Source organism: Aspergillus ambiguus, assembly GCF_047715705.1.
Source record: "Aspergillus ambiguus strain CBS 117.58 unplaced genomic scaffold BDV59scaffold_6, whole genome shotgun sequence".
In the NCBI taxonomy this organism is placed as follows: Eukaryota; Fungi; Ascomycota; class Eurotiomycetes; order Eurotiales; family Aspergillaceae; genus Aspergillus; species Aspergillus ambiguus.
Window position 1 is genome coordinate 373606 of NW_027395519.1, and position 15139 is coordinate 388744.

Below are 15139 nucleotides of genomic sequence, written 5' to 3' on the forward strand. Positions count from 1 at the left end.
TTATAGAAGGGTAAGCTTTTAACTAAAACGTATGTACTTCGGATGGCAATAAGATTGCACGTGAACGCATCATCCAGGCTCCCGGGACAGGCACATGAAGTCAATTCCTTGACACTTCATACTTGCCATGGGCAGCTTTTGAAGACATTAGAGATACAGTTAATATAATCGACTTGTCAATCATGCTGTTAGCCCTACTAGCATACTGTATGCTTCCCAGATCAACCTAGTTGCTGCACTCTCCACTTGTACATGGATAGTTATTCCCTAGACAGGTACACCATAAAATCTAGCGACGACAAGCAATATACTTTTCTAGACCGAAGCCAGCAGCATAATCATGGCCGAAAACACCTCGTGGCCATTCCTGAATGATTAGGGTAGCAGCCGGATAGCGGTCTACCGGCAGTGGCGCCGCATGTAGTAAAGATCTAAGGTTTAGATTGTAGGACGAGTTGACGATGATGTCGTCCAGTCCCTGCTGTTTTCGTTTGGTAACGTTGGCGTATTGAGGTATCTGACGGGGTAACGGATTACGACCCATACAGGACGATACCCGCGCCAGCCCCGGTGGTAGGTAAGATTACGCAGTGGGTATGTGAACTCCACTCCCTAATGGGCCTACTTTCTTCGATTCGGCTCTCGCGCTTTTCTAGAAGAACCCAACGAATGGAAGCAGCTCCTTGCCAAGAACGACCCATCGTCGGTTGTCGGTGGTGGTTCAGGTTGTTGCTGCCCGGCGCTTTTCTCCACCCACTCCACGGTCTCATTTTCTTGGGATCCAGAAATTACGCCGTACGCCCCTTTTTAGCCATCCAAACGGTGGTGTCGGGTGCGTCGCTGAGCCGACTCGGGGCCCAAAAGTGATCTATTGCTTTCCCTTGCCCCATGATCCCATCCCTCAACGACTGTCCGCCGTTCAGCAATCGATGGCCCTTGCCGATCTGTGCCTAGATAAAGCCAATGGCACATTTCCCGTGCAGTAGATTGGATCTTGGCGTCCCGATCACAAGACGCTGAGGACAGCTCGGTGTCCATGGCTTGCTTCTTGCGGAGGGCGCTTTCCGGATGGACAGATCTCCTGCCACGGCGGGATCTGATATATCCACAGCCCCCTTCATGCACAGCACAAGCCGCTGCGGCGATGGATACAGAACGCGGAGAGTATCAACTTAGATCCATGTTCAAATGTCCTAGAGCCGGCGAACATGGCGTGTCACAATGCATCATGACATCTTGAAGCCGTCCCTGCATGGTTGGACAGAACTTTTGGATTGTGATCTGTGCTCCGCCTGATCTAAGGGGCTCCCACTATATTCTATTTGTGATGTCATACGTATGGCGTAGTTCTCGTACAGCTAAGAAGGTAGATGTCTATGAGGTTAATTAGAGTAGGATCAGTGTTGTTGAAAGGTCATTCTCCACTGCCCTCCTTACTTGGAGGATGCACGAGTGCATTTGCCCAGCCCCCCTGAAACGGAGATGCCGTTGCGATGGCTGGGTTTTCCTGATCGGGAGCCTTCAGGGGTTTGCCACTCGGGAAACAACAGAAAAAGAAAACACTTGGTCACTTTTTTTGCCGACATCGAGCAATATCCACAGGGAGGTAAGTGTCGGACAATACATCGTGGAAACCGCCGCGGTTGATTACGAAGTACAGCGGTGGGCGATGGACCATCCCCCCTGCCATGGATAGTTTTAGATTTATTCGATAAAGGCAGTGATGGTCGTTAACCTTAAACCGCATAAGACGGGAGGTCCCCAATTTCCAAACGAGCAGAGAGAAAACCCCACGATGCAAAGTTACGAGGCGCATGGGTTACTCCGTAGATGAGAAGAGGATCGAGGACGATCTTGGCTGATTCCTCCAGACCGCCAATTCGGTCTACCATACGGATGACGCCACGACGAGACAGTTGGCGATATGACCACTGCGGGGTAGGGTTCACGATTGATAAGGAATGCACGGTGTAAGGAATGTAGGCTTATCGCTCGAGTTAACCTCAGTTCGCAGCAGATTAGATTCTCAACCGCATGATCCGCTGGTTATCGAGTCGGTTGAGAGAAAAGTATAGACCGGTTCAACGGGTCTAGATTGTTTTGTAGGACATGCTGCAATGCAGATATCCGCTCAGATATGGTTGGGACTACTCGGGGGTCCCTGAAGATCCGAAGTAACGGCGGTACATTGCATCCATCGAGTGTCTGTGGAGGGATTCCAATGTAGGGTGTCGGGATGCATGGCCTTGCATCCATCTGTTGTTCTCTCTTTTCAACGCTACATGATACAATTCCGACCTGGGCGAATTGCTTCGGCTAATATCCATGACGCAAGGCATGCGAACACATCAGCCTTTCCGAGCATAGACCGATTCTCTGTTACCTATACTTTCTCAAAAACTTGTTGATTCGGAGGCGGACAGAGTCGGCGAAAGACGATGGTTGTACGCAGTACCTAGGGTACCTGTGATGGGGCCATCCAGGCGATACGCCGCCATATTTATGACGGCTTGTCACCGTATGGTACAGTGACAGCCCCTCGGAACACCTAACGACTAACCTTACCTAGGGGAAGCCGACAATTTGGAACAGGCAGATCGCAAGCAGCGTCATCAAATCCACCGCTTCGGACGGTCTTCGTCGGTCGAAAAGCTATTAGGTGACAATCGTGGAGGACGTACTGGATGTACCTACCTACATCGAGACGACACTCGCGTGCTTTAATGAAGGTCGTGAAGTCATGTCATCATGATGGAGTACATGAGTCAACTCCCGTGACCGGAGTTCCCATTAGTCAAGCTCGTTTCAGATGATTACTCCGTTATTACCGGTTATTACGTGTAGGGGCCGCCTCCAGCACCGCGTTTACCGTCACTGACGGCGTAACAATACGCATCGCCTTAGGTAATTACCACGGGACCTGCCAGTTGCCTCATCATCTCATCGTCTCATCTCTCTCTTCCTCACCTCTTCTCTTCTTCCCACTGCATTCCTCATCCCCCATTCTATACACACTGTCTCTATCACTTCCCATATCCTTTCTACCTCCCTGGTGATCTCTTCCCGGGTGTCGTCCTCTTTGTAATACCTCCCGCCACTTTTCCCGAATCCGTCACGGTTCCGCAGCCAAAGCGGGACAATATCCGAGGGTGGACTCTGTGCGATCCCGCCCACAACTACACCTCTCTCTCGAGGCTTTCGCTCCTTAATGCTAGAGTCTGTTGATTCGACTCTCCTGTCTTCGGCTCTTCACCTTCGCCAGCCTCCCCTCACTGGTGTCTTCCATCGCGCCTCCTCCCGGGCCACAACGCATCCCGTTTACCATCCCCCTCGGGTTTGGCGGTACAGTCGCGCAACCACCGGATAGGGAAAAGGTCTCGGTTTCTCCGCGACTTCGAAATTCGTTCCTCCTCCAACGACGCTCCTTCGCCTTCCTCTGCTCCCTTCCTTAGGGAACAGGTACCTATCGACTTCCCTTGTCTCATTCTACCCTGTAGTTGGTCGCCGACACGATGAACGGGACCGCGGCTCCGCTTGACATCGCCACTCGCCAGACTTCCGTCTCGCCCCCGGGCCAGCAGGCTTCCAACCTAACCTCTGCCCTACAAAAAGCCGGTGAGCGGTCGGGTAGCGTTTCTCATGCCAACGGCGCCGCTATCAATATGTTCAAAGCTCCTCCTCCTCGAAAGGATTCCATTGGCGCAGGTACCGCACAATGGGGCAGCGGGACAAAACCCATTTCTGTATCCGGATCCAACCGCGATAAGCAGCGACGAGAGTCCCTGGCGGGAAGTTTGGTTAATGGAATGAGTTGGGGTGGAATATCGGTGGGTAGTTTTATACGAGACGAGTAAGTCATTTCCACGTCGCTTCGAGTTCGCTCATGTTCTGCCGTTGCGCCGATTGCGCCGAGCGACCGTTTTCCGACCACCGTGGATGGCGACTAACGCGTTTGCTAGGATTATCATGGCTGGCACATCCCCTTTCACATTCCAATCGCCTTCTTTCCACTCATCCTCTTATCTACCAAAGCTGGAAGCCGACTTCATGCGTGACTTCTCCTGCTGCGGAGTGACTCTCCCCGGCCTCCACGACCTCCTACAACACTACGAAGAAGCCCACGCCACCAAGTCGCCCCACCAGGGTCATCGCCCGAGCCAAGCTGACACCCGCGCAGCTATGGCTGCGGCGATTGCCCAACAACAGAGCCAGCAGAATAACAGCCAACCTCGTGGCATGCAGCCTGACCGGACGATCGATATGCAGCGGAAGTTGAACCAGAGCATACAGACTCCACCGCAGCATGTTGACATCGACACCATGGATGATATGGAGCTCGACGAGCCCATGGGCGATAATGATGCCTCGCAGATGTTCTCCCCCCAGTCTCGCGAAGGAAGTCAGGCCCCATTTGGAAACTCGAACCAACGCACCCCGCACTTGAATCTTTCCATGCTTTCGAACCACCAGGGCTTCAAGGGGTCACAGCCCGGCACGCCGGTGGGCTCGGGACGTCCACTGTCTCTGCAAAATAATCCGACTGTCTCCTCCGTGAACACGCCTACCCTGATGGCGAATCCTCTCCAGACCTCTCAGTTCCGCAGTACACCGGATTCCTCTGCACCGGGGACCCCAGCAGAACTCGACGAGAGCATGCTGGGCGGCTTTGGCGATTTGTCCATGCAAAATCCAATGATGCAGTCACAGTCGCAATTCTCTCGGTTCTCGAGTAATAATGACATGGTGGACCTATGTATTGACGAACCGGCCAAACGCCTGTTCAGCCCTACTGGTGGTATCAACACTCCAAATGCGCATTTCAAGCTCAGTGGAGCACAGTATGGCCCGAACAGCGAAATCGCCCGGCGCATCCGGGAGCAACAACTGCTCGCTGGGGTCCCCGATACCACAGCTTTGCTTCCCAACGAAGAACCGAAGCCCTTCCGTTGTCCAGTCATCGGTTGCGAAAAGGCATACAAGAACCAGAATGGACTGAAGTATCACAAAGCTGTAAGTACTATCAAGTGTTATTACTACGCGATGGTCGGTGTCTAACCATCCTCTAGCACGGTCACAACAACCAACAGCTGCATGACAACGCGGACGGAACCTTCTCAATAGTCAATCCGGAAACGTCGACGCCATATCCTGGTACCCTGGGCATGGAGAAGGAGAAGCCGTACCGCTGCGAGGTGTGTGGCAAGCGTTACAAGAACCTTAATGGTCTGAAATACCACAAGTCGCACTCGCCACCCTGCAACCCCGAGTTCCAATTAGCTGCCGGCCGCAACCTCCCGTTCGGTGGGGGTGTCATGCAAGGACAGAATATTAATGTTGCTGGGGCTGGCCTAAATTTTAGCGACGCTCCAGAATAAGTGGATTGGATGTTGGTTGTTTTAAAGAATGACATGTGACGGAACGTTTACGACAACGCCCGAGTAATTTTGCTATGCCCCGTAGTAAGTGCTTGATAGCTTTCACTGACGCAATGGTTTTCGCTGACGCATACTTCTTCCCTGCGTAGGTTCTAGATAAGACTGGAGTCTAAATCCTTGTTTCCGCCGGACGGTCCACACACGCACTAAAAGCCTGCCAGTTTTATCAAGTATGTGTAATAATAGTCATTATATAATTGAGCCCATTGGAGTATACATATATATTTTACCGCCAGCTCGCAGCGAGCCCTTCATACTACCTATGTTATGATAGTACGGCCATCGAGAGAAAGGCCTTACAGCAAATGAACAATGTATTCCAGGAGCTATCTGTCATAGACACAGTTCCGGATCGACCTGGCGAGCGTGGTCGCTTTCAGCAAACTTCCGTTGCGGTACAACACCAAGGCAGTAGCTGGCTTGCGCCGAGATAACGTAGTTCTAGGTAGTGGCAGAGTCTATAGTCTATTAGATTGACTAAAAGACGATTACTCATTTGGGAATGTTACGAAGCCTGCACTTTCAGGACAATCCAGAGTGATTTCTAGAGGTTAGGAAGGCATCCTACTTACTATGTCCCTTAACTTTCAAAGCCCTGCTTCCTATACCGACTCGTCGTTGCTTCCTCGCATCTCTCGTTCTTCCATCAGACATTGCCGAGTTCTGCATTCCGGGTGATACCGACTCCTCCCAACTTGCAAATCGTCCGGAAGGCCGGATGATCCAATCCAAGAACTCCGGAGAATTGGAATTGACTTGAAACGAGGGGCAGTCAAAACGATCGTCGCCAGATGCCGACACTCTGAAGAGACCTAGGAGCACTCTCGGGGTAAGAGACACTAGAAAGAGGAGAACCGAACCGGAGGAGAAAGTCGAAAAAAAGATCACTCTCGATGTCTATATAGAATTCGATCAGAGAATGAAGAATGAATCCTATCAACGCTTCCCTGAGACGTAGTACTCTAGGACATTATCGCCAACTTTGAATGCAGAAATTTCTGCGGACATACTGTAACTAACTCCGACTAAGGAGACCAAAAAAAAAAATATAAACTGCTTAGCTCTCAGATTCCAGCGAGCACTGCACAACTAGTTCCATTTTTTTCACTGCCTTTTTCAGCATAGCATCTTAAAGTTTCAACGGACACGCCTCTAGACGTTTCGTGAGCCCCAGCCTGTCTATATATGATTAGCGTATATATTTGATGATGTAAAGCTGCAACATTAGACCTACAATATGAAGTGTTGCAGAGCTGTATATATCTAGTAACGCAACCCCTGGCCATTCCAGAAACAATTGAGCCCAAATATACTTCCACCACCACGGATTTTCCATGGCGTATCGTACATTTCTAACAATAGAGGGCAAGAGAGTCAACGGGATTAGATATCTATGATTCATGAACTAATTAGTACAGTGTGCAATATTATCCAGGGATTGATATTCCTTATTCACCTTGAAGGTAGTATAGCTTCCGCCTGACCAGATGACGGTTTCATGAACACTTGCCACAGCAACACTACCTGCCATATAATAAGTATTGGTCGACATACTGCTTTCAATGTTGAGATAGCCAGGTAAGGGTACCTTGTGCTGTTAGTCAGTTTTGAAATCCGATACCAACTTACGTGCACAAGCGTCTCGGATTTTGCAGTCGCTTCAGCCGCGATCGTTGTGCATTACGACTCCAGCGCAACAACTGATTTACGAACTTCCTGTTAGGAAGTGCCGTAGTTGCAATTACTGCCTCGGGCGCAGTTTGGATTTGGGTAGACCATCCTTGGGTAAACAGCCATCTGGTAATTGCTTGATCGTCCCCGGAATGGAGGCGATGGTGCCCCAGCCAGCATTCGTTGATAAATGCAGAAATGAACCGTTCATCTTTCAGGATAATGGATCTATAGGCCACAGTACGTCCAGAGAGGCAGTGCACATTACCATCAATATATGCAGCTGCACTTATACTAGAGTTGCGCCGATTCAGCCGTCGTGCGGCCAATGCCTCCCACATTGTAATTGCCGCTCGTGGCCGACTACCCAAGCCATAGACTTGGTGAAGCGACCCGACACCGCCAACTCTGGGGTCATTTTCCAGGCCAGCTAAGAGATATTTGAGAAGAGTTGGCGGCCAGAAGACATCGTCATCAGCAAAGACTATGATGTTTCCTGTGGCGTTTCGGATCCCACAAACCATCTGATTTCTTTTATTCGGCTGTGGGACATCTAGAACCCTTAGTAAAGTATTCCTACCATCTGGCAATAATTGCTGAAGAATGGCTTTTAATCTCTCGACAAGAGAAGTCGTTGTGACAATAATCATCTCCCGGGGTTGGTTAGCGAGCATTGTTTGGAGCCGAGGGATCAGATCTTCCGAGACGTCGATTGTCGGGATAACGACGCTAACGTCAGATCCAGGCCATAGCGAGCTTTTTTCTGGTAGCGGAATGGGCTTCAATCGGCGGCTCGCATACGTTTGGACTATTGAGTGCATGATATCCCAGAGTCTGCAAACATGAGCGTTCATGGTTTCCTAGCAGGACTACAAACCTTACAGTAGTATCAACAGTGTTTGTTCTGGAGCCATGTTTCGAAGCAGCTCAAAACCTCCGAAATAAGTCGGATGAACTGAGGTGAACTGAGGTTAGACAAAATTCCGGACAAGAAGTCAATTTGTCTAGCCCAGAATTCCTATCCTTGTAGAAGTATATATGCTTCTACTCTCCTAACAATCAAACAAACAAACACAGATGCGTTAAGGGAGAAGGAGGGGGCCTTAGTTGGGCACAATGGTCTAGAGATGTATGGGGACCCGCACCCGCTACAGAACCCTGTGATAGTGCCAACTATGCATGTCCAACGGACGCTGGATAAACAGCCAGACCCCATTTACTGCAGCTGTGTCTCCAGACCTCTTTGCGGAAGGAAGTACCGGACTGACTGGATGGGAATGAGAGCCCAGACCCCGATAGCAAACTGACTCGTGGCAGGCTTATGAGTAAGACCATGGAGTTGGCAAAAGAGACGGGAGGAATTGGGAAACATGAGCAATGCATAATGCAGGTATGTATGAACCAACTACCTTGACCGGTTGATGCTGTGCAACATTGCATAAACCTGCGCTGCCAATACAGACTTCCCTCTGCGCCCTAACTAGCGGAGCTTTGAATGAATCAGATATCTTATCCGGACCAATGCATGACACGTCAACAAATATGCAGACGCAGGCTAAGGCATACTACCGATGTACCATATCGTCAACAGTGTGCGAAGGGTATGCCGGCCAATTTACATACCAGTGTATTGAAATGCGACAGATGCCAGATTGACTGTGAAAACTATTGGTCTAATCGGCTGATTCCATCTTGCGTGATCTGGAGATATCCCACAGACTAATTCGATTTTGCGAGACAAGATGCCCCTTCCACTTCCGGGATACTGCTTCTCTTCTGGCTTGCGTTTGTGTTATCCAGTAAGTGACTGGCAAAGAGGGCGGGGGCTACACTCTTTCGCATTACAATCAATCCTTGTGAAGCAATGTGGGTGGTACGGCATGTTCCTAGATGTCCAGAAACCGCGTCTTATGCCAAAACTCCCTCCCAAAAAGTGGCATTTGGCACTGAAGATGCGCCTCGCAATCGCTCTATTGCTCATCACGCGAATATTTGGCCCGAATGTCGGATAATATACAAGTAGCTTACAAGTCTATCGAGAATACCCCGATGCGTGATGATTTCACGTCGGTTAGTTCAACTCCCTGGCTCTCGCCAGGAATGGGGAGGGGAAACGTCACCACCCGGATTATATTTGGGCAAAAATCTGCATGAGGTGTCTGATGTGGATGTGGATACAATTAAGTCAGAAACACAGCTGGGAGACATTGGCGTCGACTTGTGGGAATAGGATTAAAAACGTGAGCAGAGAATCTCGTTCGCTGTTCTCTTGACCACGATCTTCGTCTTGATGCCATTGAAGTAGGGGAACTTGTTCACTGCGTAGATAGAGGACACTCTGAGCCGTATCCACATTGAACATTCTCTCAACAATATCTGTCTAGTAGCAAGATTTACAATACGGCGTACTTCTGACCTAGCAACCTAAGCCCCGCCCATATGCGTATTCTCCAGACCGTAATTCTAGGCACCATGGCTGATGCTATGCCCCCTCCGCATTGCGAAGGCCAGGTTTGCTGTCTCCAATAAGCACATGTTGATAAGATGTGTTGTTGTGGGGGAGTTTCTCTTGCAATGGATTGGAATCCAGAACGGTCCCGGCAAGAATCGTAGTCGCCCCAAATCTCTAAGCAGCCAGATAGTGCGTACCCCGCAATTTTTCCTAACGATCTACCTGAAAGCCCAAAGACAAGAAAGGAAAAACAACCCCGAATATTATGACCCGGAATATCGCATGTATTGGGGCAGGCTTTGTAGGTGCGCAAGCCGCACCTAGAAACAGTCAAGCAAGTGCAGCTGTTGAAAGGGCATATCAAATGAATCACATTACTGTTCTTCCAAAGGGTATCGCGGAAGTAATGACAACACTAGATCATTAAAGTCGACGAACTGAGTCTGAGAATATAGAGCTACTATTTCGAAGGCTGGGGGATACGAACCCGCGTCTACTTAGCCCACGAGCTATACTAAGCTGTTTTGGTCTAGGATAAGGTTCCGCGAACTAATATGCTGGTAGGTAAGGATAAACTCGGCAAACTTAGAGAACGGAAAATCTAACGACGCGTACTTGTATGTCTTACAGATATCTAACTTCTAGTTAAACTAGTTCTCGAACTCGGCCACGTCCTTAAGAGGTTTAGTCATGACCAAGTCTGTCGGCGCTTGTACACAAACAAGCAAAGTCCAGTCGATAGTTCAAAGTCCCCATTTCATTCATAATTATTCTAGTACACCACGGAAGAAAAGGCCATCCCCTGCATAAGCGCCATGTGCATCCAAATTGGGAAATCGGAGATCGCATGAAGAGAAAAAACAGCCCAAGTCACAATTCCGCGTCATAGATATCTGTGTGGCGGAGTCTCATGAAGCAACAAGTCGTCGATAGGGGGTTTAAGGGGTTCCGCTTTGTAGCTGAGAATGAAAGTCCCAAAGGGGGGTATTCTCGCCGGAGGGAATAGACACATAATCAAGCATTTTTACAGCATTGCAAAGGAACGGGAGTAACAATAGAACGGAAAGTAAGAGATGTCATCAGTGGACGGGAACCGCACGTAAACGGGTGGAAGTGTCATCGAGGCATTTACCACTCAAACTCGCCTTGGCCCTTGTGGAAAACATATCTGCTAAGGTCAGTGCTGGATTTTCATAATGAGCGTGGGGTCCTTGTAAGGAGACGTACTCTTTGCCTCCGGTCGTGAGAATCCCGTCCTTCAGAACACACTTCCACTTATTCTTCACTCTGGCAACCTTGTCATACGTGCAAAGCATGACCTGGCCCACGGCGTCCTCCGCGTCGTGGTCCTCCGCAACCAGATCATCCGGGTCATCGAGATCGGAGTTGATGGCATCTTCGTCGTCCTCGTCCTTGTCATCATCCCCGCCAGGGCCGTCGAACTGGGCCTTGGGCATGCCAGATACCGAGGACGACAAGACCTTCGATGAGCTCTGACGTTCCTCAAGTGGCATAAGCAGTCCACCTCCTTCGTACTGAAGCATACGCTGTTGGAGATGCTCGCGCAGAGTACGGTCGGCTTCACCGCCCTGGCGTTCAGCAGCTTCCCGTCTGCGGGCAACCTCGGCCTTCCAGTCGGACAGGGCATCGTCGGCCGCACCGTCCGTTTGCGTGTTGTTGATGGAAGGGTAGCCCTGTTCCTGTTTGATCTGGGGATGCTGGCCGTTTGCGAGCGGGGGCATGGCGTTCTGGGGACGCGGTTGACCCGGCATGGCCATGGTCGGGTGGGACTGGGCTTGGAGCTGACTGACGGAGTTGGCTGCTGCTGCACCATACCTCTGATGGAGCATGTTGGCAGCGCGCTCACGGGCGGATTGCGGGTTGGGGGCGTTCCCAGGCATCAGATTATTTGGCGGCAGTGATTGACCATTCAAACCGGGCTCGGTTTTGATGTGAGGAGCCTGTCCCATGGGGTTGGGAGCGCCGACGGGAGTCGGGGCTTGCAACGGCGGGACGGTCGAGGGCATGGACTGCGACATATGCGGTTGATGGGAAGCATGGTGTTGTTGGTGTTGAGGGAGGGGCGGTTGTTGATGGTGTTGAGGTTGTTGAGTGTGAGGGGAGGGGGCAGGTCGAGGAGCATTGGAGGGAACGGTCGTCGAGGGGGGTAGGACTTGATTTTGATTCTGGGGAGGGGTGGGTTGCGGAGGAGGATCCCAGGGAAAATGGGCGACACCGAGGGAGGAGAGTTTTTTCTGCCAGCTCTGGTGGGGAGTTAGTATATATAGTATGGATGGATGGATGTATGATGATGATGGTGGTGAGGCTTGGCACAGCGACTAGAGGCGGGCGGGTACAAGGCGGCCGGCCGGCTATAAAGATGACTGAAAAGCAGGCGGTCCCCCAGGCGAGTGCCGCCTCCCGCAACTCACCCCCGCTTTACAGCCGGTATCGCCCATCGCCGTCTTCGCCCGCCCCTTTGGGTCTCATCTCCAGACCAGGATAGAAGACATGTTTCATCGTCTCTTACCTTTCGCAAATCCAGAAGAGTCTGCTGGTCCACTCCACTCTCTTCAAAGTCCACCTGGGACGCATCGCAGACTTCCTGGATGACCCGTTCAAACACCGCGCCCTGTCGGAGGAGCACCTGTATCAGCCGATATTCTGATAGGGAGCAATAGTCTTGAGTGGAGTTGGAAAGAAGGTAGCAGGTGTGGTAGATAGACAGATATAGGGGCCTGTCTGTCTCTCAAGCGCTCCCCAAGGGTGAGGATGGTTGCTTTGAAATCACTCACCACTTGCTGGTTCGACATGATTGCGAGCAAACGAACTCGTAAAACAGGTTGTCGGGTCACAGAGAGAAGGACAGAATGTTCTTTTTTCTTTCTAACAACAGGAGCGATCGGAAACCTATCTAGTTCAACACGAACGGTGGAAGAGCGTATCCAGCTTATCAGTCGCAGCCGTCGGTTGCCACGGGCGCATGCGACCTTCGGTCTTCAGTCACTTTCCCGTGACTGCTGATACGAATCGGATCTCTGTAGAGATATCTCGTCGGGGGCGTCAGTTGAATCGGAGGGCTGAAACAGGGCGAAAGGGCCGTGGGAAGGGCAGGCTAGGGGCGATGGGCGAGGCAATATGCGTGACCGAGGGAGTTGGTTGAGGTGAAGGTCGTTCTCTCTGGGCGAAATCCAACTTCCTTCCCGCCATGCTTAGTCACCCCCCGGTAGCCGCCCATCAGCCTCATCAACTCTTTCGGGACTTCACATTATCCTCGTCGATCTATTGATCCTTGTAGAAGCACAGTACCTTCAAACCTATCGTATTCTATACACGATCTCAGAAAATATTGTATTGCTCATATCAAGACTCCTCCAAAACGCCAACCGTGCTCAAACTCCATGTAGAACATCAGGTATACGCCAGAATTGCAATGCCATAGGTATCCGATAAATCCAACAAAAGGAGAAACTCAGCCCAATTTACCGAATAGTCATCGACTTGGACATTTGCCCTTTGCTTCCCACGCCGCCTTCGCGCGATGCCGAGGCAGTGGTTCCAGGCTTGCGCTCAAAGATCTTCCAGAATTTCAAACTCTCATCAGCCGCAGCCGTAGCCAGGATTTGACCATCCGGGCTCAAGCAGCTGTGCAGCACTCGCGTCTCATGAGCGGGGATCTCCACGTTGCGAACCAGAGTCGGGTAACTCCAGATACTAAGGGAGTTGTCGGGGAAGCCGCTAGAGCTGACAATCTCCCGGTAGTGGTTGCTCCACCGCAGACTCGTCACTTGCGATCCCGTGTCAATGCTGTTCGTCCGTGCGCCAGTGGTTGTGTTCCAAAAGTGGATGTGACGGTCGTACGACCCGCCACCGGTAGCCAGGAGATTCAACTGCCAGGGGCACCAGCTGAGTGCCTTGACAGCCGCGCGGTGGTTGGTTTTGGTGAACTTGGGAGCACTGAGGGACCGAGCGTCCCAGATGTTGACCAGGTTGTCGTTCCCACCAGTAGCCAGCTGCGCTCCATCAGGTCTCCACTCCAGTCCGCAGACTTCAGAGGTGTGGGAGACAAGCTCCGCGACCTTGTGCTGTGCAACGCGCACATCATGGTTGAAGACTAGGCCGCTGCGAGCACCGGTGGACAGGATGTGCTTAGACCAACCCATGACACCAACCCGAGAGTCGTGTCCAAACATGCTTCGAAGCTTTGTGCCCTCTTCCACGTCCCAGATCTGAACTTCACCCGTTCCCAGACCGACACCAACGTAAGCGCCATCGCCACTCCATTTCACGCTGCTCACGTAGGTGTCGGGGGAAGTTTCCAACAGACGGTTAACCGATCCCGTATCGGCGGACCAGACAAAGACACTGCGCTCCAGACCAATCGCAACCTGGTTCCCGGAGCTCCAGTCGAGGAGGTTCAGATAGTAGTCATCAACGAGATCCGGGGCATCCAGGACACGTTCGGGCGAGGTTTGCACCCGACGACGGAACTGAGAGCCTGGGGCTTTTGATGGCTTTAGAGGACGGTTGTATTGGGCTCGCAAGTCAATGGGTTTGGATGACTCGGGAGGCGGGGGCTTAAACGCAAGAATACGAGTTTTGAGATTGACACCACAGGCGTCAGCCAAGGAAGACTCGTAGGCAACCGCATCCGGTGCGGGCTTAGTGTACGAAGTCGAGGGTTCATTGTCCTCCAGACCAAGGTTTTCCAAGGCCGAAGTGAGATCCTCATCAGATCCCCGGCCACCAATGTCAAAGGCGCTGGCCGCATTCGCAAGAACGGACGATCCTTCATTGCCACTGGTCTTGGGGCGCTGGTTCTCCTCTGGTTTCGCAGCTCCCGCGGTGTTCAATCCTTCACTTGCAGCACGGTTGGGAATGAACCGGTCCGCCGCGTTGTGAGGAATGCGAACGGTCGTCTTGCCAGATCTGGTACGAGTGGAAGTGACTTCCTTCCGGAGCCGTTCCTTGGGCGGGGACTGAGCAGACGACGGGCCCGTGCCGGTCAACGACCAGTCCGAGACTCCCAGCTCCAGGTGCTTTGGGGACTTGCGAGTGCGAGCGATGTTGGACTTGGGAGACTCGCGGTAGTTCCGGGACGACCTGGACATGGACTTGGAGAAATGAGACGAAAGATTTCCGCCATACACGGACCGATGGGATTCCTTGGAAGCCTCCTGTTGACGAGGAGGAGTAAAGGGGGAAGAATTGTTAGAGGCCATGCTTCCTGTGCGTCCGCGCGGCGAGGGCGTGAGGGGCAAACGACCCCCGGCCGTCTTTGTCGAGAAGATCCCAGCATGGGTCTTGACAGGAGTCGACACTGTAGGAGTAGCCATGTTTTTATATGATTATGCCTTCGCAAATGATGAGAAACTGAACGGCAAAACGAGACGAAATGAGACTTTTAGGGTGCAACCGGGCAAGCCAATCCTATCATTCGGTGAACCAGACCGAAGATGCAGACAGCAACCACGATATAGGATGCAAGAAGTAGTATATATGGGGATAAACTGAGGGAGACGAGAAGGATGAGAGAGAGGAAAAGGAGACGGGGAATGAAGAGCTGGAGGGATAAATACTG

At 51.5% G+C, this 15139-nt stretch overlaps 3 protein-coding genes across 3 annotated transcripts; 1 reads left to right on the forward strand and 2 right to left on the reverse strand.

The window, feature by feature from the left end:
* Nucleotides 1–2972: 2972 nt before the first annotated feature.
* On the forward strand, nucleotides 2973–5668 carry BDV59DRAFT_172988 (zinc-coordinating transcription factor SFP1). Its single transcript, XM_073688812.1, has 4 exons — nucleotides 2973–3850; nucleotides 3960–5010; nucleotides 5067–5459; nucleotides 5525–5668. The coding sequence occupies exons 1-3, from the start codon at nucleotides 3513–3515 to the stop codon at nucleotides 5373–5375; spliced, it is 1698 nt and encodes a 565-aa protein (XP_073550466.1). The 5' UTR covers nucleotides 2973–3512; the 3' UTR covers nucleotides 5376–5459; nucleotides 5525–5668.
* Nucleotides 5669–10546: 4878 nt separating this feature from the next.
* On the reverse strand, nucleotides 10547–12705 carry BDV59DRAFT_143221 (transcription initiation factor IIA large subunit). Its single transcript, XM_073687215.1, has 4 exons — nucleotides 12354–12705; nucleotides 12089–12190; nucleotides 10786–11822; nucleotides 10547–10726 (listed from the first exon to the last, which is right to left on the reverse strand). Exons 1-4 carry the CDS (start codon nucleotides 12369–12371, stop codon nucleotides 10687–10689), a joined length of 1197 nt encoding a protein of 398 aa, XP_073550467.1. The 5' UTR covers nucleotides 12372–12705; the 3' UTR covers nucleotides 10547–10686.
* BDV59DRAFT_143220 (WD40 repeat domain-containing protein) lies at nucleotides 12706–15085 on the reverse strand. Its single transcript, XM_073687214.1, has one exon. It carries the CDS (start codon nucleotides 14892–14894, stop codon nucleotides 13041–13043), a length of 1854 nt encoding a protein of 617 aa, XP_073550468.1. The 5' UTR covers nucleotides 14895–15085; the 3' UTR covers nucleotides 12706–13040.
* Between the last annotated feature and the right edge of the window lie 54 nt (nucleotides 15086–15139).

Bases quoted from the DNA above. Each gene is read 5' to 3' on its own strand.
- BDV59DRAFT_172988 (XM_073688812.1), top strand. From the start codon at position 3,513: ATGAACGGGACCGCGGCTCCGCTTGACATCGCCACTCGCCAGACTTCC. The intron at 3,851-3,959 runs GTAAGTCATTTC...CGCGTTTGCTAG, and splicing joins GGTAGTTTTATACGAGACGA to GATTATCATGGCTGGCACAT. The intron at 5,011-5,066 runs GTAAGTACTATC...ACCATCCTCTAG, and splicing joins GACTGAAGTATCACAAAGCT to CACGGTCACAACAACCAACA.
- BDV59DRAFT_143221 (XM_073687215.1), bottom strand. The intron at 11,823-12,088 runs GTAAGAGACGAT...ACTCCCCACCAG, and splicing joins CTCTTCTGGATTTGCGAAAG to AGCTGGCAGAAAAAACTCTC. The intron at 10,727-10,785 runs GTACGTCTCCTT...TGACCTTAGCAG, and splicing joins CTCACGACCGGAGGCAAAGA to ATATGTTTTCCACAAGGGCC.
- BDV59DRAFT_143220 (XM_073687214.1), bottom strand. From the start codon at position 14,894: ATGGCTACTCCTACAGTGTCGACTCCTGTCAAGACCCATGCTGGGATC.